Source organism: Lacerta agilis, chromosome 5, assembly GCF_009819535.1.
Source record: "Lacerta agilis isolate rLacAgi1 chromosome 5, rLacAgi1.pri, whole genome shotgun sequence".
In the NCBI taxonomy this organism is placed as follows: domain Eukaryota; kingdom Metazoa; phylum Chordata; class Lepidosauria; order Squamata; family Lacertidae; genus Lacerta; species Lacerta agilis.
Window position 1 is genome coordinate 76,570,079 of NC_046316.1, and position 27,290 is coordinate 76,597,368.

At 43.0% G+C, this 27,290-nt stretch overlaps 1 protein-coding gene across 2 annotated transcripts in view; it reads left to right on the forward strand.

Moving 5' to 3' along the window:
* LOC117047418 (schwannomin-interacting protein 1) overlaps positions 1-27,290 on the forward strand; it is a 365,411-nt gene that overhangs the window by 84,539 nt on the left and 253,582 nt on the right. For both annotated transcript variants that reach the window (XM_033150548.1, XM_033150549.1), the window contains exon 4: positions 4,233-4,383. In XM_033150548.1, coding sequence (XP_033006439.1) covers positions 4,233-4,383 — 151 coding nt within the window. The remainder of the gene's footprint in view (positions 1-4,232; positions 4,384-27,290) is intronic.

A 27,290-nucleotide genomic window follows, 5' to 3' on the forward strand; every position in this document is an offset into this window, starting at 1 on the left:
ACTGGGATACAGAAGCAGCTCCCCAGGTGAGGTGGAGCCACTATGCAAAATTCTCATCAGTTGCCGCAAGCGGTTGAGGTGAGGCATCAGGGAGGTCAGTGTGGTGCAAACAACACCAGTGGAGCCAATCTGGCACTCTTGCCAATGTGTTTACAGCATGCTGACCTCCCTGCCTTGTCACCCTTTCCTCTCTTCTTCCTGGTAAGCAGCAGTGACCCATCTATTGGGAAGCTAGCATAGAAACTCCACCCCACCTGGCAAGGCACTTCTGTGATGATGCGTATTTATAACCAGCTTTTCAGAGAAGACAGTTATCACCTGAATGGCAAAATGAGCAGCCACACAGATCTACATTTCTAACTGCAGCTGTACATATAAATTAGCATGTGCAATTTTGATGCAAATCTCTGTCCTCCTTTGACCTCTTTTTGGGCGTTTTATAAGTTACTGCCTGACTATGCTCTCATCTGCCCCCAGAAACCTTTTCTCCCAGTCCCCAGAATACACTCCCTCCCTTTCATTTTAGCAGTGGTAGGGAAGGTGAAATGTTTTTCATCCCCTCCCTTCTCAGATGTTCCAGCACACTGATTAGCAATGTGCAGGGTGGCAGAATTGATTGTATCTGGGGATACAACTCTCAAAAAGGCTGCTAAGTCAGAAGCAGATAAGCAGCAGGTTGAGCCATAACTCAGGGACAGAACACAGGCTTTACACGCGCAGATTCAAGGTTCAATCCCCAGCGTCTTCAGGTAGAGCTGGGAAAGACACTTCTCAAAAACCCTGGAAAGCTTCTGCTAGTCAGAGTAGACAATGCTGCTTGATGGGCCAATGGCTTGATTTGGTGCAAGGCAGTTTCCTTTGTTCCTTCGGAGAGCATTTAGCATCTACCCCGCTCATGAACTTTTGCTCTAAAAAGTAGGTCTTAATCTTTCCAGCTGGAAGGGAAAGAAGATGTGTTCTTAAGCCAGGAGTGGGAAACATGTGACACTCCAGAAGTTACTGGACTCCAAACCCCATCAGCCCTGACCAGCAGGGCTGATGGTGAGGGATGATGGGAGCTGGAGTCCAGCAACATCAGTGTGTGTGTGTGTGTGTGTGTGCGCGCTGGGGGGGATGAGTTTCCCCACTCTGGCTTAACTGGCATCTGGCCTGTAGTCTGAGCTTCAATTTGACTCTGTAAGACTTGCCAAATATTACTTTTCCTAGGTAACCTTTTCCATTACTAAACTGAATCCAACTTTCAGATCAAAAAGCTCAATCTCAAGCAATTTAGCGAACGTTAAAATACTACTAGAATATTTATGGGACATGGAGATTTCAAATTAAAACCAAGTGTATGCCTTTTAGTGAAGCAGATTGTAGGTAGATGACAGAATACGACGAGTTTAAGTAGGGTTTGGATAGAAGCTAGTGGCGTGGTGTGAAAATTATATATCCCATTTTACAAATGAAACTGCCTTTACTTTTCTTCTCTTTAACTGAGTGCCTCCGTTGTATTGAAAAAGTCAGTTTATCATTGATGCATATATAGTTGTGCACTGCAGTACTTTGCATGCTTACTCATAAGAACCCCAAAAGATCAGACCAAAAACCCATCTGGTCCAGCATCTAGTTCTCACTGTAGCCCACCAGATGCCTGTGGGAAGCCTGCAAGTAGACCTGGCTTTCCCAGACTTGGATCTCCAGCTGTTTTTGGATTACAGTTCCTATCATCCCTGCCCACTGGTCCTGCTAAGTTTGGGGTGATGGGAGTTAAAATTTCCAGTTTAAATGGAAGGAGCTCGCCCATCACTAAATGGAAGTAACACGTGGGCTATTCTCTAAAGGCAGAAAACATGTTAGATTCCTTCCTTCCTATAATACTAATACTAATAATTTATTTAAATGCTGTCCATCTGACTGGGTTGCCCCATCCACTCTCGGTGGCTCCCAACAAAAAATAGTAAAAACACAACACAAAACCAAACACTAAGAACTCGGGGTGATGCAAAATATATTGGCCTTTGTTGGAGTAAAGAGTTTAGGAGCTTAGCCTGTATATGCCAAAGAGGTTTTGTGTTTTGTGTTTTTTTTTAAAAAAGAGAGTTCCGAAGTATATAGAAAATAAAATAAAGAATTGACACAAAGAATTTGTAGATTTGACCAGAATCTCAAGGAATTGTTTTGTTTTTTGTAGGAATCACTTCCCATGAAACAACCCAAAGTGATTTAACAGTATAAGCATCAACAATATAAACATACCTAGAAACAATTTCAAACCCGATACAGGTGCCAAATGGGATTTATACAGACATTCTTTTAATGAGCAAATTTTATCTGAGTTAACTATTCTAATTTTGAAAACTAATTTATTTGATATTACACTGCCACCTGGTGTCAAACACAGAGTTGTAACCGAGCACAAGACTTCTCAATAATCCCAATTTTTAAATTTATTTTAAAGACTCTATTGGAAACCTGTTTTAAGATTGCGCATATAAAAATGTAGCAAATGCATATATTTTCCATGGTCTATGTTGCATATGCCTCTGGTTCCAGAGTAGCTGTGTTTGCCAGTTTATTGCAGCAAAAACAAACGAAGAGTCTTGTGGTTCTGTAAAGACTAACACATTTAATATGGTATACACTTCCATTGACTTTCATTCTATTCATCAGATGTCTGAAGTGTTATCCCAAGTTATGGTTGTGTATTCACATGTTGGGGGGGACTGTGAGCACTGATGTCAGAGGGAAATAAAATATAGAATGCCTAGACGGCGATAATTGCATTATTAACAGGGGCCATTCACAAAATCATTGTTGCTGATAACAGACGTCTTGGCATTGGTCAGCTAATTAACATATTAATACATCTGTGCTTACATCTATGTATTAAATAAGATTATATTGGGTTCCCCCACCCTTGATCTAAAAAAATCAAGATGCTTTGTACTCTTTTTAGAAAAGCAATGTGTGTGGGGGAGGGGTAGGTAGGTAGGTAGGTGGGTAGGATTGGGTAACCAGATAGCAAAAGATGGAATGGACTTGTGCACCTCTAATAGCTGTGCAGAAGAGGAAATATTGGCAGGCGTAACTTATTGCAAAAGCTACAATTGCTGAAATTTCCTTTTCTGCACAGCTTTGAAAGGGGGCACAAACCCTGTCCTCATTTCCATCTGGCTACCCTTGTGTGGGCACAAGTAGGGCTGGAGTGGGGTGCTTCCCAGTGGGGTGCTTCCCAGTGCAAAGGTTGCTGCTGGTAACTGAGATGAGAGGGAGGGGATGCTGGTGCAGCTGCAGCGTCAGAAGCGCTGCTTTGGTTCTGCCACTGTGGCTGCACCATGCTAACCCTCTTGACCCTCTGACCTCATGTTGGGAAACCAGGTGAGCCATGCCACTCCCTACCACCAACCACTGCTGGCTAAATGTAAAGCTTAAGAAGGATTGGGGGGGGGGGGGGTCCGGTTCATTGGTGGAGAGAAGTGAACAAGTCAGGTGTGTCTAAATTCAAGTTCCTGATCTTCCTAATTTGCTTTCCCCCCAGCCCTCAACATGCCAAATTCTGTCTGTTAGATTTTGTATAGAAATTGACAAGTTGACCAGTGGTGCGTGGTCAGTGGACTAAGAGATCAATGCTAGTCCTCTAAATGTTCCTGGCAAATTAGAGTATTAAAGTATTAAAGCCTAGTGCCTCCTTCCTGGGAAGCTTCTGCCTGACTTAGGGAGGGAGGTGCGATGCTCATGCACACAACATTGGTGCCCCCCCCCCAAATCACCCTTGAAAGTTGGTGCCTCTGCCCTAAATGCTCCCCTATGAAGAATTCCACCACACGCCACTGAAGTTGATTATTGTTTTAAAATTTCATAAACTAGACAAGCAACACAATCCTATATAAGTCTTTTAAAAGAAAAGTAAGCCCCATTGAGTTCGGTGAGACTTACTGCAGGTAAGTGCACAGAGGTCTGCAGCCTGAAGCATGCACTTAGCTCTTCTCCCTTGAAAAGAAACGAGCAGACTGTGGTTTGGGCTGGGTTTGTACCCTGTGTTTTTGGGAAACGCATATATTTGAAAGCCCAATTTCAAAAAAAGAGATATTTGAAAAGATTTTCATTTAAATTCCAACACTGTGCAAAATCTCACTCTGGCTCTCCGAGATTACCTTCTATCAGGCCCCCATTGGAGGGAAATGTTTCAGTAGTGTGTGCATACATAAGAGGTTTCTCTATTCACCCATGTTTCAAATTACATACAGCATTCAGAGAGCATGGCGTGAATATCTACAGCGTCAAGATTTACAGAGCCAGGAGCATCTGGAGAAGCGCAGTCCATCACCCCCTTCCTTGTCATCTGACAAGATGAGCAGCTCAATCAGTATGAACACCTTTTCAGATGGCAGCACCCCTGTAAGTAGTTTCCCCTTTCAAAGGTTGTTTTGCTAAAAAAATATTATTATTATTTTTGCTAATATCACTGCTCAGAAATACTGTAAAGAATCTCTTTGTGTTTCCAGGCCACTTCTCATTGTATCAGTTAGCTCTCAGATGACTCTGGTAGCTCTTTGCTCTGCCTGAGGATTTTGCAAAGTTTAGCATGACGTTTGAGCTTTGAACTAGTTGCAGAAGCATGAGAACAGGGAATTTGGATATGCTCGGTGCGTTCCTGTTGTTTGTTTATTGTTCTTACCTCTGTTTCAGTCTGGAAGAGTAACTGTTAGATTTGCATTTATTTATGCCATGACTATCTAGACTCTGGTGAGATAGATCTCTTTAAGCTTTGGGTTCTCGTTGCAGCGCATGCAAAGGCAGCTTGGTTTCTCCTCAGTGACTTTCTGCTGTGATCAAATTATCTGGGAAGGAAAAAAAAAAAAACCCTTCCACTATTTACAAAAGAATGGAGGGATATTTCTGGGGTATGAATTGAAGGTCAAATGTGAAACCTCTTTGGAAACATCTGCTTGTGAACATTAGGACCATAGTGGCAATACTAACTGTACTATATTATTTGGAAACCACATGCCCAGATGGTAATGTGGGAACCAGCTTTAAACAAATGTTTATGTTTCTTAGACTATTTTGTCACTTAAAATATCTAAGGGTAAAACTACATGTAATGCTTAACGCATAGTATGCATCTACACTCCTCAGCTGCACCCACATCCCCAAGAACTTTTCAAAACTAAGCCTCATAGCCATGTAAATGGACCAATCTTTAGGAGGGTGTGCCTGAAAAGCGAAGGCATTAACCTTACTCACCCACTGTGGTCCTGACAGTGACATCTCAGTCCCCTGAATCTGGGAAGGTTATGTGATTACAGTTCGCAGGCTTGTTTTACTGCACGTCCTCGCACTTAGCTGAGTTGGTAGAGTATGAAACTCTTAATCTCAGGGTCGTGGGTTCAAGCCCCACGTTGGGCAAAAGATTCCTGCATTGCAGGGGGTTGGACTAGTTGACCCTTGTGGTCCCCTTCAACTCTGTTTCTGTGACTCTTCTGTGTCTCTATGTAGAGGTGAATGTTTTATTTACAGCGAGGATATTCAAGGTATAGCTGAAAAGATAGCAGTTTTATTTATGTACATATTTCATTTCCTGCATTTTATATTACCTTTCTATCAAAGCTTTCGGGGGTTTTCACCATTTAAAATAATGGCTAGTAAGCTAGCCAGGGGGCCCTCCAAATGCTTTGAGGCTCCAACTCCCACCATCCCCAGCCAGCATGGCTATTCCTCAGGGGTGGTGGGAATCTGAGTGCAACAACAAGAGCTAGTTTGGTGCAGTGATTTAGAGTGTCGGACTAGGACCTGGGAGACCAGGGCTCAAATCCCTACTCAGCCATAAAGTTCCCTGGGTGATGTTAGGCCAGTCACAGTCTCTCAGCCTAGGCTATGCCACAGGGTTGCTGTGAGGATAAAATGGGGAGGAGAAGCACACCACCTTGAGCTCCTTGGAGGCAAAGTGGGGTATTAATAAAAATAAATGGAGGACCACAGGTTGACTACCCTTGGTTCCAAGGTTGAAAGATACAGTCCGAACAGGAAGAGGAAAATCAGTACATTTGGGTATCAAGTTGTTTCATAAAGGCACTGTAGGGCAGGTCAGATGTCTCACTTGTCCCTCTGTTGCAGCTGGGTAGCAATGTGATACCCTATCCCAGTTTCAGATCATAACATCTCTCACACCAAGGCAAAAATGCATTTCTTGCCTTAGATTCATTGAACTATGGAGTGTAATGTTTGGAGGGACCGTCTTGCATTTTTTTGGCAGTTTCCACTGGGAATCCACTGACTCTTTCACAGTTCATTACACCACAGGGAACACAGGGGTCTGCCTTATACTGTGACAGGCCACTGGTCCATCTACCTCAGTATTGTGTACACTGACTGGCAGCAACTTCTCCAGGGTTCCCAGCAAGGTTCTCTCTCAACTCTACCTAGAGATGCCGGGGATTGAACCTGGGACCTTCTGCATGCAAAGCAGATAATCTACCACCAAACTGTGGCCCATAGGAAGGAGCAGGAAGTCATCGTGGCTGTGCATGTATTGAAGTTGGGGGAAAGGAAGGGAGCCTAGATAAGTTGACCCCTTCCTGGTACAGAAGGACCTAGATAGATAGATAGATAGATAGATAGATAGATAGATAGATAGATAGATAGATGTGGAGCAGACGTCGTAGGGAGTGTTTGGGAAAGGGCCTGGAAGGGGGATCTGAGCAGAGATGAGCATGGCAGGATACTTGCAGGGCTAGAGTGGCTTGCAAGTGGGGCTGCTGTCTATGGTGCTGAAAGCATAACCAACAGTTTGCAAAATAATAATAATAATAAAAATTCCTTCCAGTAGCACCTTAGAGACCAACGAAGTTTGTTCTTGGTATGAGCTTTCGTGTGCATGCATGCATACCAAGAACAAACTTAGTTGGTCTCTAAGGTGCTACTGGAAGGATTTTTTTATTTTTTATTTTGTTTTGACTATGGCAGACCAACACAGCTACCTACCTGTAACTGGAACAATAGTTTGCAGTTTGCTTCAGTGGCTACTTCAAATAGAAAGGAACAGGTCATTTAGCTGGTGCAGTTTAAGGGTTTTGCCAGAGAGAACATCTCAGCTGACTGTCCCATGCCAGTCTTAAGGGAATGAGTTATAATGTTTCCTTCCACATTGCATCAAATGTTATGCCATGCTCTACTTTTATAAATTTAGAGCCTGTTTAACCATTGCTATCACTATCATCCTCTTTATTTCTTTCCCCCCTGCAATGATTTAAAAAAAATCACAATTTTCTACTTGGTGAAATCTATTTAAGCCTCTTTCTGCTTAAATAAAGTTTGGGTACTTTAAATGCATTGGTATATATTAGACTGTGCCATTTTTTAAAAAAGCCACAAGAGGTCTCTCTTCTACCACTCAGGAGCAGCTTGGCTTTGACTGTAGTAAGAATCAGTAACACTGGCAACGACAAAAGGTTCAACTCACAGCCATCAACATCAACTGGAATTTTACCAATGCCTTCAGAGGGTGTTTTTTATTATTATTTCAAATGTATATGTTACACATGTGCTTCTAAAATTCTTGCATGTTGAAATTTTATGATAGCTATTTGTGATACTAGGGCCCCTGGGTATTACCTTCCTGGCTACCTCTAGGTAGACTATGGTGAAAAGATTTGTACACTTTTTTTTTTCTCGGGCTATTACTCTTGCTCCACTTTCTGCTTGCCCCTTCATTCTCACTATTTTTGATGTTCAGATCTGAGTGCCAATGCTTAGGAAGCCAAAACAACAATGCAACAGGGAGATATCAGGAGGCTGGGGCGGGAGGGAATCTCAGTGTCTCCAGTAGTACAACAAACAAACAAACAAACCCAAAACACTAGGGGGAAAATGTTTAGTAGGGTTGAAACCCTCAAAATGCCCACATGAAGACTGAGCATAGGTCATGAAACTATCTGTTGGCAGTGACAAATTTGGGCTCTCAAATTTCATTACCACCCAGCACGATCTAAAATTTGGCACCCCCTGCCTCTCTCACTCCATTCTGCAGCATTGTTGTGGTGCACCCTGCAGCATGGCTTCCAGTGCGACCACACCAGTCGTGCTACCCCAAAACCACCTCTGCTGTTGAGGGATAGAGTCTCACAGAAGAAGGCATGGCTGACTTACTGGAACAATGAACAGGAGCACTTCGAATTACCTGTACAACCTTTTATGCAGGTCCCACTTACATTCAATATCCACATCTGTCTCTGTGGCATCTGTGGGGTAGCTTATTCTGAAAGCTCAAGTCTGCCTAGTGAACTTCCAGACGAAAGTGTTGGGTTGTCTTCCCAGCATCTCTACGCCAGGGATGGGGAACTTGTGTCCCTCCAGATGTTGCTGGACTCTCCAGCACCAATCATCATCCCTGACCGTGGGTACTGCTAGAATCCAACAACAGCTGGAAGGTCCCCTATACCTGCTTCAGACAGTGGAATGGACTCCCCCGGAAGGTGGTGGGCTTTCCTTCATTGGAGGCTTTTAAGAAGAGGTTGGATAGCCACCTGTCAGGGATACTTCAGTTGAGATTCCTGCATTGCAGGGAACTAGATGACCACCGGGTTCCCTTCCAACTCTACAATTATATGATCCTATGATCCCACTGAATCACAGTATTGTAGAGCTGGGTTCGTCCAATTGCTTACTTCTATGTGGTCTCAGTCACCTGCTGAGAAAAATAACTCCAAACGTACTAGGAGAATCATGACAACCATGTTGATCAGCTTCTTCCTTAATCCCTTGAAATCAGTGGCTCCAAGTCATAACTCAGTGGGCTGACTTGTGTGCTAGTCAGCCATATCACAGCTTTCATTTGGGTGGTTTTTATAAGAGTTTTTAAAGGCTATTAGGGTTTCATGAGCTGGGGAGAGCTACTAAAATTGAATTTCCCCCCTAGCCAATATGATGTGGCCGACATGCAATCAGTCATTTGATCACTGGTGCGTTATCTAGAGTGATAGGGATGTTCCCTCTGGTGATGTGTTGCTTGTACATCTTCCAAAAAAAAATAAAACAGAAATAAAGGAGCAGCAGTGATTTAGTATCTGTTTCTTAGCCTCCAAACAGCAATAGGGTTAGATCAGGTTTTCTGTAAAGCTGCTTGCCTTCAGACAATCTGCTGCTTCTCTCTCTCTCTCTCTCTCTCTCTCTCTCTCTCTCTCTCTCTCTCTCTCTCTCTCCTAAGCTCTTCCACCTGATAAATCAGCAATAGTGTCCCACAATGCAGACATATATAAAACATTTTTGGAGGCACTGCCTATGCTCAGAAAAAAAAACTGATGCAATCTTTGCTATAGAAGGTGATGCCTCAGACTTGGGAATTCATGTCATCTTTGAAAAGCTAGAAATGCTCTCCCCATGCAGACAACTGCTCCTGTCACCCAGCTCTTTCAAGACAAAGAGATTCACCTGTTAACGGGTAAGAGACAAATCATACAGTAAGCCAAGCATCAGGCACAGAGAGGCTTGTCATCACCTGCTTCACGCATTATGAAAATAGGTATACATTGTGTATGGCAAGTACTTACATTCTTTAGAACATGTGAGAGTCATCTTTCAGATTGCAGGGATTTTCAGCTTCCCTCAAACCTTGAGGGACAGAGCTTACCCCCCCATATCTCTTTATTTGGCCATGCATTTTTTTTTTAAAAAAACAGAGATTGCTGCATGTACAATGCACTGTGCAGAGCCCAGCTGCTAGTTTCTCTGTGGTTTGAATCAGTACCTAATGTATGCGTGCTTTGAAGCATTTAGTTACTTTCAGAAATGCAACTTGCAACCGGGGCCGGTTCCCCCTCAAGTAAGCTGATCAGATAGTGGCCCTCACTTCCTTTTCCTTCTCTCCTACTAAGTGGTGGGTGCAGGGTACCCAGAGGTACCTAATGGGGTGCAGAGACAAGCACTTCTCCATAACTTGGGAATGACTAGTCCCCAGTATCTCCACACACACCCTTGCTTCTGGTCTCAAACCTGTTCACACTCCACTAGTTGAAGTTCTGAGGTTGCTATTAAAGGGACTGATACTAAAAAAACATACAAAAATAGATGAGATTAGGGGAGACACAGGGTTGGGCAATGAAGCCAGAACTGTGTGGGAGGAGATACTTGCCTATTTGGCCTCCTTACATAAACGTAATGTGTTCACGTCAGTGGAGGGTCCAGTACTAGAGGCGGCTGATGTCCATTTGGACTGGTGCGGCAGAAGACAGGGAGCCCAAACAATAGGTGGAGCCAGAGTCACTAACACAGAGAGCCAACTAATTCCCCATCCTCTTTGCTGTGTTCTACAAGGGCAGTTCCGACACTGAGAAGGAGGAGGAGGAGGAGGAGGAGGAGGAAGGTGACAGGCAATTACATCCCCTGGATTGGTTAAAAGTAAGAAGGAAGGCAGCTGGGGGCTGGCTGAAGTTGGTGGGGCATCACCAAATTTGCTGCCGCTGTCCAGTAAGATGTTTTTACTTCCTAATTCCTGGTTCCTGTGCAACCAAGTCCGTTGGTAAGGTCGGGGTCAAATGCAAAGAGACAGGTCAATTATTTAGAGAACCTGAATTCTATTGTGAAACACAGGAAGGGGACAGGAAGTATTAAAGCTCTTCCTTTTTCTGTTCAGTGTGTTTATTTCTGTTGCCTTTGGGCACAGTTGCTAAAGCTTCTTGTCTCTGTGGCATTTCAGCTCCTGCCTGCAGGTGTGCATTGTCTCTCCTTTGGCTTGCTGATGAGTAGCAGATGGTAGGAAAAGGCTGCCATTTATTTTCTCAAGCCCTGACATCTTTGTCCTCATTCTTCCTAGCAGCAGGTTTTGTTGCAATGAGAGTGGAGAGTTGGCTCCAGTTTGGTTTTTTTTTAAAGGAACGGTAATCACAGGTAACATGCACATAAGAGAGTACTACTCATGTAAAAAACCAATGCACATGAAAGCTAACCATTGTTCCCTAGCTAGAACTTACTAAAGGCCATGTCATGAAACTCAAAGATGGGAAAGTATACTCAGTCCTAAGGTCATATTTCTTTTTGTGTAGCCTTCCAGGAGCCACATGCTACTTGTAGGTGGAGGCAGAGACAAAAGTGGGCAGAGCAAGAAATGTGAATTTTACCTCTGCACAGTCATCAAATTTCTGCTATAGACCCGCACACACCCCTCTCTGTCATTCATCCAGGCATAAAAAGAAGCATTACCCATTAAGCCAGTGTGGTACAGTGGTTGGAGTGTTAGACTTGGACCTGGGAAACCACAGTTTGAATCCCCAATTCACCATGAAGCATACCGGGTGACCAGTCGCAGTCTATTAGCCTGACCTACCACAAAGGGTTCTTGTGAGGATTCAGTGAGGAGGGGGATAAACGGAGCTCTGTGGAGGAAAGGTGGGATATAAATGTAAGAAATAAATAATTTATTTTTGGCACCCATCGGGGTGCAAGCCTAGGCAGTGTGTATGGAGGTCCTGGGCTGCCAGATGACAAGACCCGTGCCCCCCACACGACCTCACTGATGTGGTCCTATGGAAAGCAGAGCCATACATGGCTTGGCTGCAGGAGTTGCTTGTAGGAGTTGTATAAGGAGCCATCCAACCATCTCAGGGGCTTCACTCTGGATTTGTGTAGGGTTTTCTCCTTAGCCTTTTCTTCTCCTGAAGATATCCTGCAAGGCAGCAGAGGTTTAGGATCAGAGTTTTGCTTCTCCTAGATGGGCTGCCTTCCCAGGTTGACGAGCCCCATCTGCCCCTCACTTCCTGCCTTCTTGACCATTGGACCCATTATTGATCTCATCTGCTCAATCCACCTGAGCCTGTTTTTGCATGCAAGGGAAGTTTCCAACTCACTAAAGGTTTAAGACCCATTGACTATCCTCACCTGGTTTAGCTGGCCAGTAAAAGTAGTTCCTGGGGTGTGGCCGCTGTCACAGGCTGACAGTTCAAGGTCATGTTCCACCCAGGTAGAAACTCTCTAGGAGCATGTGTAGTAAGGCTGGTAAAGGTTGTTGTCTGGGAGGGCTGGGGGAGGGAATGTTCCTGTCCACCAGAGAGAGAGAGAGAGAGAGAGAGAGAGAGAGAGAGAGAGAGAGAGAGAGAGAGGAAGAGAGACCCTGTATTGGCCCTACACTGATATGGGCAGTACCCAGATAAGGATTCAAGTTGCTCCTTCCCTAGTCATCCAGTTGATAACCCGCCCACTAATTTAGCTGAGAAGCAGGGCTGTGTACCTGCACATGTGTTCTGCTTATGTGCTATATAAGCATGTGAGAGGGTGTGCTGGCTATACCTACTTTGGGCCACACTCACCCCACGCAGCCCTTAGCAGATAGTCCAAGGGTGAATGTGGCCCTCAGGCAAAGAGAGAATTATTTTAAGTCACTTCTTCATCAAGCCTGTGCCTTCCTCTTCACCGTCATTCTGGTCATCTAACTTTTGATCCCGATCCAAGCAGCTTATAACATAATTTGTGGGTCCTATAAAGCAATTGGCATACTGTAGGCATGCAATAAACATGCACTTTTATCTGCAATGGCTTTGTCTCCTAAGGAGTCTCATGTCGTGCAACTATTCCACTTATTTATTGGGAGGTAGTAATTATGTTTACTGAACTTGTGGTTCCACGAAACCATTTAAAACCAAAATTAATCTGCTTCCTCCTCCTCTCTCAGCACAGCCCTCAATGCAATGTTGGAGTCTTTCCCAACTGCTTTATTTCCTTCTTTTAAAAAAAATTGTAATAAAGATCCCAGCTAATTTGTATAAATGAGGTTTTACTACATTGGTTTATAGTCTACATAGAGGAAAAGACTTAAGTTAGGATAATATTAAATTTGGGTTCTAACTAAATCCACATGTATTTTATAAGCTAATCACTGAAGGCTGATTTAAATGCCCCCATGTGGTCATCAGTACAAACTGATTACCCATGATAGGGCTCCACATGGTGAGCATAACATTTAAATGCTTTTTACTCTGTGCATCAGCTAGGGTACAAAGGCACAGCACCAAAGGTTATTCTGCAGCATCTTGTAGATGCCGCATATGGTGGGTCAGCAGCGCCTTTTAGAAATGGTAACCACCAGCATGCTAGCACAAATGAATGCTTTTTGGTGGCTTCGTAGGAGAGGCTTAACATTTCAATCACCTCTAAAATATCATGCATCCAGCAATACTAAAGGAATTTGTAGATGTAATCCCAGAGGCTCTGTCTATGATCTTTGAGAATAAGAGATTAGGTCCCTCCAGACAGGAGGCAGGCAAATGTTGTCCCCATCTTCACAAAGGGGTGGTGTGGGAAATAAGACCCAGGTGACTACCAACCAGACAGCTTGATGTTGATAGCAGGAAAGGTCCTGCCAGATAATTAAACAGCCAGTCTGTGAGCACCTAGAAAAGGATGCTGTCATTACGAAGACCCAGCATAGGTTTCTCAAATAAAACTCATGACAGATGAATCTCATTTCTTTTCTTTTTTTATAGAACTTGGTGGATCAGGGGAATGCTGTGGACATGGTGTATCTTGATTTCAGTAAGGCTTTTGACATGATATGTTTGCGGAGAAGCTGGTAAAATGTGGGCTGGATGAGGTAACTGTTAGGCAGATTTGTAGCTGGTTGGCTGACCAAACCTAACGTGTGCTCACTAATGGTTCCTCACAGTGCTTTTTTTTCTAGAAAAAGGGTGCCAATACTAACACCCTCACATCAAAGCTCCACTTCCACTGAGTGCCTGCTGATGTCCGAGCCACTTGTGCACTGACTTTTTTTTTGTAAAGTGAGTAATTATATGTAACTATACACAAAAATCCATAGTTTGTGTGTAGTGGAGTTCAACATTGCTCTTGGATGAATGTTCTGTCTGCACAAGCATTTCAGCTTGCCAGATGGAACATGCCCCTTCTCATCCCCCCAAGCTCTATTCTAGGAGTTCTCCTCATCTTTCCCAAGCTAATTTCAGGGGGTGCTTGGGGCAAAGGTGGAAGCCCCATTGCTCAAGTGCAACTCATAGCATACAGCTTCCATTGGATCATTAGGTGAATCCTACCTGATATGTATAAAATATTTACACTACATGCTATGCTATACTTCTGCGCCATTCTTTGGTCTAAACCACATAGCCTCCTGTGTTTGTCGGTCAGAAGGTCGGCAGTTCGAGTCCGTGCGACGGAGTGAACTCCCATTGCTTTGTCCCAGCTCCTGCCAACCTAGCAGTTCGAAAACATACCAGTGAGAGCAGATAAATAGGTACCACTGCGGTGGGAGGGTAAACAGTGTTCCCCTGTGCTCTGGCACCCATCACGGTGTCCTGTTGTGCCAGATGGGCGGGGTACAAATAAAAAATTATTATATAAGTAGTTTAGTCATGCTGGCCACATGACCTGGACAAACTGGTCACTGTCTGTGGACAAAACCGGCTCCCTTGACCTGAAGCAAGATGAGAGCCACACCCCATAGTCGCCTTTGACTGGACTTAATCTCCCAGGGGTCATTTACCTTTACCTCTGCACCATAATCTTACATTAATATATAGGGATTTTTAAATGAAAATGGTTCATTGAGGACTACTTAGTGGGCATAGTCTGCTGCTTATTGTTGTGGGAGTGGAAAGCCAGGGTGGGAAGGAGGGATGGTTTGGAGTATCTTAGTAAATGGCATGGCTTCCTGGCTTGAACCCTGAATAAGAGCAGTCAACCCTGCTGCATCTTGTTGCAGGTCCCACTTGTAAAATCGACACCTTGTGCAAGAAGGAAAAGGTTTAACTTTCCACAACTCTGACTTCGGTAACTGTACATACCATAGGAAAAATATTTCAGATTTGAGAGTCTGCTTGTACAAATCAAACATTAAGGGGGTCTGGCATGGCATCTGTTGTCTGGTCAGACAGTAGACAGATTTGATTTAAACCTAATGATGCTGAATAGCCATGACTGCTGCTTATATGCAATAGTAATTCTGTGTAATTGGCGTGGCTTCAGGTGATGCACTTGCCTGCACCATGCTGAGGGGGAGCTGCAAAGCAGACTGTTTCTCTGTTGGTGTTGGACAAGCAGTAGATCACGGTGCAAGAACACTTCAGACCAGACTGAAAACTGGCAGGTTTCTTGAACTCACACAGAATTCAATGAACTGCAGCTGCCTTGCATAAAATGCTATATGTAGAGGGAAATATCTCTGCTAGGCAAATACTCCTACATGGTGTAAAGGCACAGTATTGCGTATACCAGAGTAATAAATTACTTGGTCACTGGTGGTGTCCTTTTTAAATCCTGAACATGGAGAAACTGGATTATGTCTTACTTTGTGGCTGTTAGTCATCATGTTTGGTTGTTGTTGTTCAGTCATTCAGTCGTGTCTGAATCTTCGTGACCCCATGGACCAGAGCACGCCAGGCACGCCTATCCTTCACTGCCTCTCGCGGTTTGGCCAAGTCATGTTTGGTACTTCTGTCCTTTATACGTGTGGCCAAGGCACAACTTTTTGACATCTTTTATATGTCTCCTTTGCCTCTTCAACAAAAGGTTGCATAATTACTGGGTGTTTAAAAGCAATTAACTGCATGCGGTGCATGACACAGGACTGCTGCCCAAAATGGCATCCCTGAGCTGACCTCCCACTGTAATGTTTTCCTTTGTCTTGTACCACTGTGAGAGCCAGTGTGGTGTAGTGGTTAAGAGCGGTAGACTTGTAATCTGGGGAACTGGGTTCGTGTCTACGCTCCTCCACATGCAGCTGCTGGGTGACCTTGGGCTAGTCACGCTTCTCTGAAGTCTCTCAGCCCCACTCACCTCACAGAGTGTTTGTTGTGGGGGAGGAAGGGAAAGGAGAATGTTAGCCGCTTTGAAACTCCTTGGGGTAGTGATAAAGCTGGATATCAAATCCAAACTCTTCTTCTCTTCTTCACTGCATATTTTCCCTGTTTCTGCTCCACATAATTTGTTGCTGCTGACAAGGGTAGGGAAGCTCACGATGTAACATAGGAATGTATGGCTGTGTTGAAAGAAACATGCAGTTCCCTAGCAATAAATATTAAAGTTGCAGCTTTTACCTTGGCCACAGTCCATGGCTTAGCTCTGATCTCTATGTTAAGTGCTCTCCAATTCCCTGAACTAGGGGCAGTAGAATAAGGTTTAGTTTCCTTCATAGTGCATTGGGGACACATTTGTTTATTTAACTAACATAACACATAGAATAAGAATAAGAATACCACTTGGTTGTTAAAAGTATCAATAAAACAGCTAAAAACGTATGATATCTTTGTGGGTTTTTTTTTCTTTCTTTCAAAAATAGAAGGAGATCAGAGTGGAAATGAATACAACAGGCAGAAAAAAATGGCTGGCCCTGCATCAGACTCCCAAAGCAATGGTGTGAATCCCACCAGCACTATCAGTTGCTTCCAGTCGAGCTAAACTCCTGTTCAAATACCAGTTGACTCTACCCAGACATTCTGTGTCTGCCAAAATCAAACTGGCACCACTACACGCTCTCTCTCTCTCTCTCTCTCTCTCTCTCTCTCTCTCTCTCTCTCTCTCTCTCTCTCTCTCTCTCCCTCTCCCCAACTGAAGAGTGCTGTGATCCAAAGGCAGGGGAGGGAGCGTTCCAGCTATCAAGGAACATTAATTTTCTTTGATTAAAATGCCTGAGCTCTCATTAGTTGCCCACCAATAGTCCCATGCACAGTAATCAGGACAGCCTCGTTCCTAACGATAATGTAATTGTTGACTGCAAAGATGAAATCTTTTTATTTGTGAAATTTTGCAAAAAGCTCTATATGGTATCACAGTGACTCTGGCTCCCAGTTCTTCAAACACAGAAGCTCTGCTCTAATTGTCTGGTTTGAATTCCAAGATTCCATCATGGAACCAAGATTGTGAAGAAGGTGGCTGAGTGAGGTGGGATGAGAAGATAAATGGATTGGCAATGATAGTTTTGCTGAAACACTGTTAATGTTTCAGTTAAGAGGTATTAAGACAAACTAGGTATGAAGTTATTTATGCAAGTTCAAGGATTTGTCTAGTTTTTTAAAAAAAAACAAATTCAGATAGTTATGGGTTTCAGCACCATGGCATGTGGCGAGGGTTTTTAACCCTTTCCTCTTAGCCCACAGCTAGGAGGGGGTTTAACCCTTAATTAAAGAATCTTATGTCTGGATCAGATTGTGCACTAATTCAGCAGCTAGGGCATGCGTGGGGTGATCAGATTGATCCGTTCTTTGGCAGTGTGATTCTTTCAGTGTGATCAGATGAAATTCAGCTCCCTGTCTTGAACAGCTGATTAGTGCCATCTCAAATCTCCTAACACTTCTTCCTTGACTGGGCATTGCACTCTGTGTTAGTCTCTGCATTTAGACCTGCTTTAATTTCCCCTTCATATATCTGTAAGCACCTGATCAGGTCTTACTGTCCCTATTACCTTGCACTGGTTGGTTCTTCCTAGATAGAATTTCTGCCCCTGCTCAGGCTAGCCTTCCTCTGGCCTTGTCCTCTGTCATTTTGAGCTGCAGCCCAGGAAGCTTAACCTTGTGTTGTATTTCACTTCCTCCATACTATCTCTTTTACCTTAACCTGATTCAGCCTTCTATTTATCCTTCTAAGTATTTATTGTTTGCTGTTTTAAGTTTTGTTATCAGTAAAGTTGAAGATTGATGTACATGCAAGTGTGGACTGGGTGTGGATAGATAATGTGTGTTGAGGCCAGATCACCTAACTGTGCAGAGATGCAATCTGGTAGTTAAATCATTGTCTATTCGTGGAATGGTATGCAAAACAGCTTTTAATCTGCATGGCTTCTCATCTGTCTAGGGGTACATATCAGTCATGCCTAGCCCTGACTTGGTGCCAGACAATAAGTCATTGGAGGACAAACCAGGCACTCCATGGGTCAAGGACCCTGAGGAGCAAGCAGGCTCTCCTGGTGTCAGAGCTGAAGAGACCCTTGAGAGGCCCTCTGGTGGGAGACCTGCTGAAGAAGACTTAGAAATGTCAGAGGAGGAATATCACTCTCATTCCTCAAGAATGCCAACTCTAAAAGGATGAGGCTGAGGTCAGACATAGATGATATGCAGACAAAGAGAGGGCATCAGGAGCAAGGAGCCAGAGAACAACTGGAAGGCTAAACAAGGAGGAGACCTTCTATACTGTGGTCTCCTAAAACAACCTGCTGGTACGTAAAGAAGTTCCAGGGAACTTCCCTACTCCGTAGGGTTGTCGTGAGGACAATGCGATGGGTAGAAATGATGGTGGGAAGGGATGCATACAGACCCAGACTCATCATGCAGCTTGTAAGCATTCCCTGGAACTTCTTTACATACCAGCAGGTTGGTTTAGGAGACCACAGTATAGTATATAAGAAGGTCTCTTTTTTTAGCCTTCCAGTTGTTCTCTGCCTCCTTGCTCCTGATGCCCTCTCTTTGTCATGGTGTACCTTCCCTGTCACTCCCAGGAACACAGCAAAGCATGGCGTCTAGCTATATTGGAGCAGTAACGCTCCAGTTTCTTTGCTGTGGTCTTTAGTCTGATAAATAATAAACTACTACTGGAAATTATCTCCAAATAACTTTGCAAAATTTTAAGACAAACTTGCAGCCACTGTCATTTGTTTTCTGATCAGGATATAAGAAGTCCCAGAGTGTTTGCATTTAGCTATGGCTGCAATTGTGATTTATTTAAAGATGACATCGGTTAAAATCAGGCAGCTCTTAAAATGGCTCAAACATAATCTCCAAAAGCCACAGAGAGCTTGCTCTGTGCTGCTGTGGCAATCCTCAGCACAGAACAAAAACAAGCAGGAGCTATCCCTGAGTACTGAGTTTTTACAGCATTCTTGTAAAATATATTCAAATTTGTATCAGAAGGATAACAGTAGTTCATCTCTTCAGACAGAAAAAGTTCTTTGGTGAAAAATAATCAAATCTGCTTTTGTGGGTCCGCCCCCCCCCCCCACTTTGGACACTTGAGTTTCTGTGGAAACACCTATATGCTTGCCATGACCACATGTTCTTTAATGCTCACATCTGCAAACTCTTATGAAAATAATCATGCACAGTGTGTGCGATTTTTCAGAGAAGCTTACTTTACTGCAGGTGTGGGGAATCTTTTCCTTCCTCCCATTGATGTTGCTTAACTACAGTTCCCATCACTCCTAGACATTGACAATGACTTCTGGAACTTCTGGGGGGGTCCAGCAACATCTGGAGGGACACATGTCCCCCACACCTTAATTACTGCATGAAGGTTTATGGGCTACCTGTCTCAAAGCCAGTCTGAATAAACAACTGTAGCTTTCAAATAGGCACTGTTGCTTTCAGCACCATGGACAGCTCAGGACAGCACAGCATTCTGTAGGTCAGGCATAGGCAAACTCGGCCCTCCAGATGTTTTGGGACTACAATTTCCATCATCCCTGACCACTGGTCCTGTTAGCTAGGGATGATGGGAGTTGTAGTCCCAAAGCATCTGGGGGGCCGAGTTTGCCTATGCCTGCTGTAGGTCTTTTGCAATCCTTTTGGATATTATAAAAAAAACCATTTTCTGCCATGTTGGTTCCTCTTTTAAATGTGCATAAGTTAACATGAGATCTCAACACAGCATTGGCACCATGGACATTAGACAAGAGGTTCAGTGTCGAGAAAGAGCAGTCAGGTGCAAGGATAGGTTGTCAAACGTGTGATGAAGATGAGACAGAGGAGACTCAGGTAACAGTGAAGGTGCGAACAATGCAAGTCTATCTTGTTTCAGGGAAGGATCTTGAGGGAGAGACCTGAAGGTGATGGAAGTACCTTGGGGAGCACAGCCAGTGGAGCTATTTCGATGACAGGGGGAGCGTGGCAGAGGAGAGCGTGATGAGGAAAATAAGGTGTGGAGACAGCAAGAGACAAGGCTCAAGTGTTAGGCCTCAAATATTTGATTCATAGTTTGGTGAGCTGTTCTCTTATTTACATGTATAATTCACATGTACAACTGCATTGTAAACCTTTCATTTTTTGCACGGTAGTAAATATTAGGTTCTTTCATTATTATTATTTTTAAAAATGGTTTGTACCCAAGGCTGTGAATTTCAGAAGAACAACAACAGGGTGATGTTGGAGTGGCAAATAATTCTGCAGCATTTGGAAGTTGGAGTGAGACTTCACTGGGTACCCTTAGGCAAGCTGCATTCTCTGCTTCCCACCTTCAATATGGAGATAATAATACTGGCCAACCATTACGGGTTGCTGCAGAGATGATTAAGATAGTAATGCATGGGAAGTGTTTTCAACATGTAGGCAAAGTGATATTATACTAAGTAGGCTGGTGGCTTAGAAACTTGGACAGTTTATATATGCTGGAGGAGGATCTGTTTTAATAATTTTGGGCAATATTTGTGATATCCTGTTTTTAGCCTTTTGTAAACAGCTTTTCAGATCCATTTGGACTGAAAATAGATGGAAACATCTGAAATACAAATATAGAATAGAATCCCTCAGTACCAAAAGGTTGCCACATAAATTCTCTATAACCTGCTTTGCATATGGTTTGAACTTGTAGATCTGAGCATATGTAGTGCAAAGCTCACTTTCCTGCTGTTTGCATCTATATTTAACTGCAGGTGGGGGTGATACCAGAAAACCTGAGCCTTCTCTTTTCTCTCCAATCTTGCCTGCCTCTCCACATGGCTCTTTTGCATACATTTCCTCCGCCTCAACATGGATATGCCAACATCTGTTATAACCTGGTTGGAGTTAATAAGACCTCTCAAATAACGTGATGACTCTGTGTTTCCATACAGCACTTGAAATCAACTCCATTAAAACCTATTCCATTAAACTGCAGAAGTGCATTGAATTATTGAGAAAACAATGACCCAATTTCAATCTAGTAATATTTGTGTAAATTGGTTCAAATCAGTATAATACAGGCAATACAAGATACTAGCTTTTGCAAAATGAAAAAAAAACTTCCCCTATAGTCCACCTATCTGTATACCCTGCATAGGCTTCCCAACATTACCTATGTTCTTCAGAGTTATATGCACTATTAATATCCAAATAGCTGTCACCATCTCTACCAACCTGCTTGGATATAGAGATCTTCAGAGGGGGTTTCTAGTTAGTTAGTTAGTTAGTTAGTTAGTTAGTTAGTTAGTTAATAAAAGGGACATGGGTGGCACTGTGGTCTAAACCACTGAGCCTCCTGGGCTTCCTGATCAGAAGGTTGGCGGTTTGAATCTCTGCAACAGAGTGAGCTCCCATTGCTCTGTCCCAGCTCCTGCCAACATAGCAGTTCGAAAGCACACCAGTGCAAGTAAATAAATAGGTATTGCTGCAGCAGGAAGATAAATGGCGTTTCCGTGCGCTCTGGTTTCCACCACAGTGTTCTTTTGTGCCAGAAGCGGTTTAGTCATGCTGGCCACATGACCCAGAAAGCTGTCTGTGGCCAAACGCTGGCTCCCTTGGCCTGAAAAGCGAGATGAGCGCCGCAACTCCATAGTCGCCTTTGAGTGGATGTAACCGTCCAGGGGTCCTTTACCTTTACATTCTTGGTAGATCATCATCATCACTTCTCTCTTTGCTCTGACCTCTCCTTTAATCCTTACTCTGGCTCCTTTTCCCAATTCCATGCAAGTTTTTCACCCTTGACTTCAAAACCCTTCATAGCTTTGCTTTCTCTTATTGGTCTACTTGCTGACCACATGACCTGGAAAGCTGCCTGTGGACAAATGCCGGCTCCCTCGGCCTGAAAGCGAGATGAACGCCACAACCCCATAGTCACCTTTGACTGGACTTAACTGTCCAGGGGTCCATTACCTTTTTTTAACCGAATTAGTTAATTAAACATCCACCTTTCACCTAAGGTCCCAGAATAGGTCACATTTCTCCCCCGCCCCCTTTTAAAAGCAACATAAAAAAACTGTTTAAAAATGAATTACAATAAAAAACAGGGTGTGTCCTAAAATATATATATCTCAAGTGTCAAATATGGTTTGTAGGGAAATGTGGCAAATGATGATAAAGCATGCTCTGTGACAGCCATTAAATTGTGGAGCATGTTCTAGTGTAATTATTTTATTTATTAGATTTTATATACTGTCCTTCATCAAAAGATCTCAGGGCGGCTCACAAGATAAAAACACAAGCTAAAAGCACAAATAAACAGTTAAAACAGAAACAACAAAACCTGCCTCCCTTTGGTGGTGTTTTTTTTGGGGGGGGGGTTAAGCTTCCTTTTGGTTTTTAGCATTAAAATTGGGTAAGAGGTGTAAGTCACATTACTGTGTCTTTCATATTTTGAAGTGCTGTCCCGATAATTAGAAATTTTGGTCACATTTGGCCACCTCTGAGATGCAGAATGAGCTTGAGGTGGGGAGCCTAGCAATGAAATTGCATGTGATGAGGAGTCCACCTGAATCCTCCCTAATTGTACCAGCCCAGGCTCTCTTGACTTCATGGTGTGTGTCCAAATGAAGGTGGAGAAAATTTCACACATAATAAAACTGACCAATATTGGTAGAACAATCTGGTTCCTGAGGCAGACTTCAAAGGTCTTGTTAAAAACAGCAAATATGGGGCAAGATGCTTATTAATTGGCTGGGTGGGAGTTGAGGCTTTCCTCTGTAAAAATAAATAACATAACATAACCCGGATCAGCTCTGGGTCTCATACTGACTGGTTGCACACATTTATACACTTGATTCCATGAACTCCTCCTTTGTTTCTGGGCTTCAAATGTGCATTTTTATTATGTGAGTAATACAGCATGGCTTGCATATCTTAATGAGTCATCACAGATCTGACGCCATGGGTGCTCTATCACTTCAAATGCATAGTTTTTCAGTGCAGTCAACTTGTCAGTTGAGATGCTGCAATTTAGTGCAACCCAAGTGAACTTTTGCATTGGTTGGAAGGGTCTTTCTGGATCAGAGTGAACAGCTGCACATTTAAAACACCATTGAAATATAAATGCCCTCTTCAAAAGTAGTTTTTATCACAATCACCATTCCTTCTAATAGCAAACTCTGTGCTCCCATGCCATTTGCCAACAGGACTGGAGTCTGTTTTTACCAGGCCTCGTCAAGAGCAGCCATTGCAGCTCTGGAACAGACACAGTGGGGCAGGGCTCTCCCCCTTTGATTTTGGCATGATGGGAGGAGACACTTCCACCTCTTTTCGCTGCTCTGATTGCTGAAGGCACACCTGATCAGGCAAGGGGCAGGCTGGTCGTATCCCTGCTATTCCTGCCCCGCTGTCTCCTGGAACCAGGAGGGGCTTGAAGAGGGAAGCACAGCAATGACTTCTGTGCAGGGGGAGTTTCAGGTTGTGTGGGTGCACTGCATCAAATGAGGGTAAATAAGCCAGTGTGGTGTAGTGGTTAAGAGTGGTAGACTCATAATTTGGTGAACCGGGTTCGTGTCTCCGCTCCTCCACATGCAGCTGCTGGGTGACCTTGGGCTAGTCAAACTTCTTTGAAGTCTCTCAGCCCCACTCACCTCACAGAGTGTTTGTTGTGGGGGAGGAAAGGAAAGGAGAATGTTAGCCGCTTTGAGACTCCTTCGGGTAGCAAAAAGCGGGATATCAAATCCAAACTCTTCTTTTTCAGTGTGTGTGTGTGTGTGTGTGTTTGTGGTCCCAATGTTCCTTCAAGTGCTCCGCCAGGCATGAACCTGCAAAACAACTGTGTAGATGTTAGAAGTGTGTGTGTGTGTGTGTGTGTGTGTGTGTGTACATCTGGTGCAGCTAAGGAGCTGCTGTAAATGTGTGCTTTTGTCAATAAATCATTATCTGTCGTTTTCCTTCTGTGGCTTCGTGTGCACAAGACATTATACAAACGATCAGATTCTATAATATTCAGAATATAAAGAACATGCATATGAACGGATATCCTAAATTACGTTAAGACCAACGAAGCATCCCAATTTATCTCAGTGTCTTTTCAGAGCAGTTGGGATCCCTTTTGAATGGAATGTTTAGTTCAAAACCAGACCACCTTGAGGAAAAAATACTTCCAGGTCTGTGTGGCTGTAAGGCCCCTTTGTCACCATTTTTGTCTCAGTGGAAGGAAGGGAGGGAAACAAAATCTGCTGAAATGTGGTGATAAGAAAAATAAATGTATTTGAAAAGAAATCCTCTGTGCAGCTGCCTTTGTTGTTGTTGTTGTTGTTGTTGTTGTTGTTGTTGTTGTTGTTTAAAAAACAACAACAACAACCACACCAGTCGGACCTGGGAAAGCAAGAAGCACAATAGATACTTTGCAACTTCAGGTGAGAACAGCAGGTTTTAACTTGTCTCTGTTAATTAACCCACACAATGATACGAATGATCATCTCTTAATTGAAGTAAAAGGGGGAGGAAAGCAAAAGAAAATCAGGTTAGTGAAATAGGAAATGAAATGTTGAAAGATCACCAAATACATCCCCCCCCATGAAGAAATAATCTTTACAACATTGGTGTGTTTTAATACTTGAGACCAAATGCTTATTAGTACAGTTCATTTTCTTTTAAGGAAAGGCTTCATTCTAATTATATCAGTTGCCATACCAACAATGAAAGGTGGCTGTAGCGTTTTAGAAATGACTCTTATAAAAAGAGCCGTGCATCTCCTAAAATGCTGTCTGCTCACATTTGCTCCCCAAAGATACAGCTGTTTATTTTTGGTCCTCCTTACAAATGTATTAAGGAAGTGGTGGTAGGGGCGGGGGACCCTTGATGTTGAAGAATGAAAGTAGTGAACAATCCTTTGTGGTACTTTTTGTTTATTTTGTTTTTAGCAAGTACTCCCACTGTGATGATTTCTCTTCTGGGGTCCACCCAGACACATCTAAATATATCCGGATAAGCTGCTTTTTAAACTGTTTGAATGCTTTCCCCCTGTGTATGAGCTGTAGAATTTGCGTTCAAGAAAATTGTTACAGAATATGCTCAACATTTCTGACATATCTGTAACTTTTCTTGTATAACAGAATTTCAGGCTACATCTGCAGGCCCTTCTAAATGGCTGTCAATAATAATAATAATAATAATAATAATAATAATAATAATAATAATAATAATTTATTATTTATACCCCGCCCATCTGGCCGGGTCTCCCCAGCCACTCTGGGCGGCCTCCAACAAATACCAAAATACAATACAAAGTCACAATATATAGGCAACGTCTCAGGCATTAATGGAGCAGCAGAGTTAATACTGCTGATGCAATATTTTTCAATGAATTAAGGGAGATGGTATATTGTAATGTCCTGTGACCCGAGGAATCCCTTATATTTATCAATTAGCTCAACTCATGTTTCACAAATCACACAAAGTCAAAATCCATGACCTCTGGCCGTGCCATTTGAAATAAGGACCCATCTGTCTGTAATGAGGTCATTTTCTGACCCCTCATTCTGTTGAATAGATGACATAAAAGAAACTACAATGCAGCCATTATGTCACTCTGTGAGCCATCGTCCATTGCAGCTGAGGCAATAGTCTTGTTTACCAGTTGAATTTTCACTGACCTCTGCCTTCACAGATATACACATTTTGCCTTGGATCACAGAGTGGAAAACACATTGTGGATATCAATCAGAAGAGCGACAACACTCACATTCAATTTACCTCTCCTCTCTATAGATCTCTTCAGTGTATATTTCTCTTTGGCCAGAACAACAGCAGTGCAGTTTAGAAACCCTTGAGTATTATATCTTAATGCATTATTCCATAGGCACTTAACGGACACCTGTAATAAGCAATTACATTCTATCACAGTCTTTTTAATAACTTTGGTGTTTGTCATGCAGGGGTATATGGAGCAATTTCAATACCTAAATAGAAAAACTGTATAACACATATTGTCTATGCCATGCACAATAATAAATAGTTGGATGTTACCATTACTCCAGAATGCATTCCTTCCTGTTGCATTCAGCACAGACTTTCTGCTCAGATGCTAAATTTATACCTCCCTGGGTTTCTAGGAGTAAATTCATATTTATGCATCCCTCTTCTCTAGGAGAGAAGGCATATACATCTTCTCTTTCAACACATCTGGGAGACTTAACCTGTACTTTCTTTTCTGCCAAGAGGGAAGAAAGAAAAAAGCCATAACATTTGATAGCAGACTCATAGTAAGCTTTCTCCACAATATGTGTAATACATTTGAGTCACTTTAAATTATAAGAGGCAAAGAAAGGTTGTGCTGGATCTGGGAGCTGGCACAGTTAGAGCCTGATGGGCTGTGGGCAAAAAGTGATGCTCTGTTACATATACGAAGTTCCTACCTGAATCACTGTCCCCTCCACTCCTGAGATCCTAGGGGTAACAAGGGCCAAGAGGCAGGTAGAAACCCAGGCAATTGATGCAAGAGGAATGTTTCAGTCCTAAGACATCTTAAGGTTACAAGTGGTGGTGAGATCTGCTGTGGGGTCCTTCTCCACTGAGAAGAACCCGGGTTCCAGCGTCTTGGCTAGGTGGAACCTTGAACCACACAAATCCCAAACTCCTGATTGCAAGGCAAGTGCAGATATTGTTTTATGGGTTTTCTCCTATATCCATTCTGTGGTGGTAATGACTGCAAGTCCTGTTTCCTCCCTTCAGAACAGGATACCCACACAGTTATGTTTCCAAGGGTGGTATCCAATGCACTTAATCTATTACTGCAAGGATTTGTGTTTGTGCAATGGAAATTTCCCTCCTCTTCTGCATAAACGTTGCATCCCCCACAACAGAGGGTTGGGGGAAGCCCCCAAATAGATACAGTGGGTGGACAGGGAGAGCCAGAGAGGAGAGGGAGTTTTGTTCAGCAACGCTAAATCCTTTTGGTAACAAAACCAGTTCCTTAGCGCTTCATTGGATTCAACCCCAAATGCATAGCTTTAAAAGCCATCCTTAGCGTTTCCATTTGACATGTTGCAAGCAAATTCTTCATCTCCATGTCACGGTTCATACAGCAATTAGTCCGTCAATTTGAAAATGTTTCCTTATCAGTGTTTCTCTGCGGGGATGTGTGTGACTCTTATTCCAGAATGCTTTTGTGAATTAGATAGGAAATTGCTGTTTTGCAAAGATGAGTTAAATCTTTTGTGCTAGTGGAAAATATTGACAGATGAATGCTGTAATAGAATGTGTCAATATTTTTTATTGGTTCATCTTGACAGAGTCAACATTACCGTACACTGTGTCAAAAAGAAAGGAATGTTTGTGTGCATGCTATAAAGTACAAGCAATCAAAGTACTATTATTCACAGTGCAATGGAACAAAATACAGAATAATTGATATAAATGGCACTTGAAAGTAACAGAGCTTTACCGATCTCAAAAAATAACATGGTTTTTAACCACCTGCTTATCTATGACAGCTGT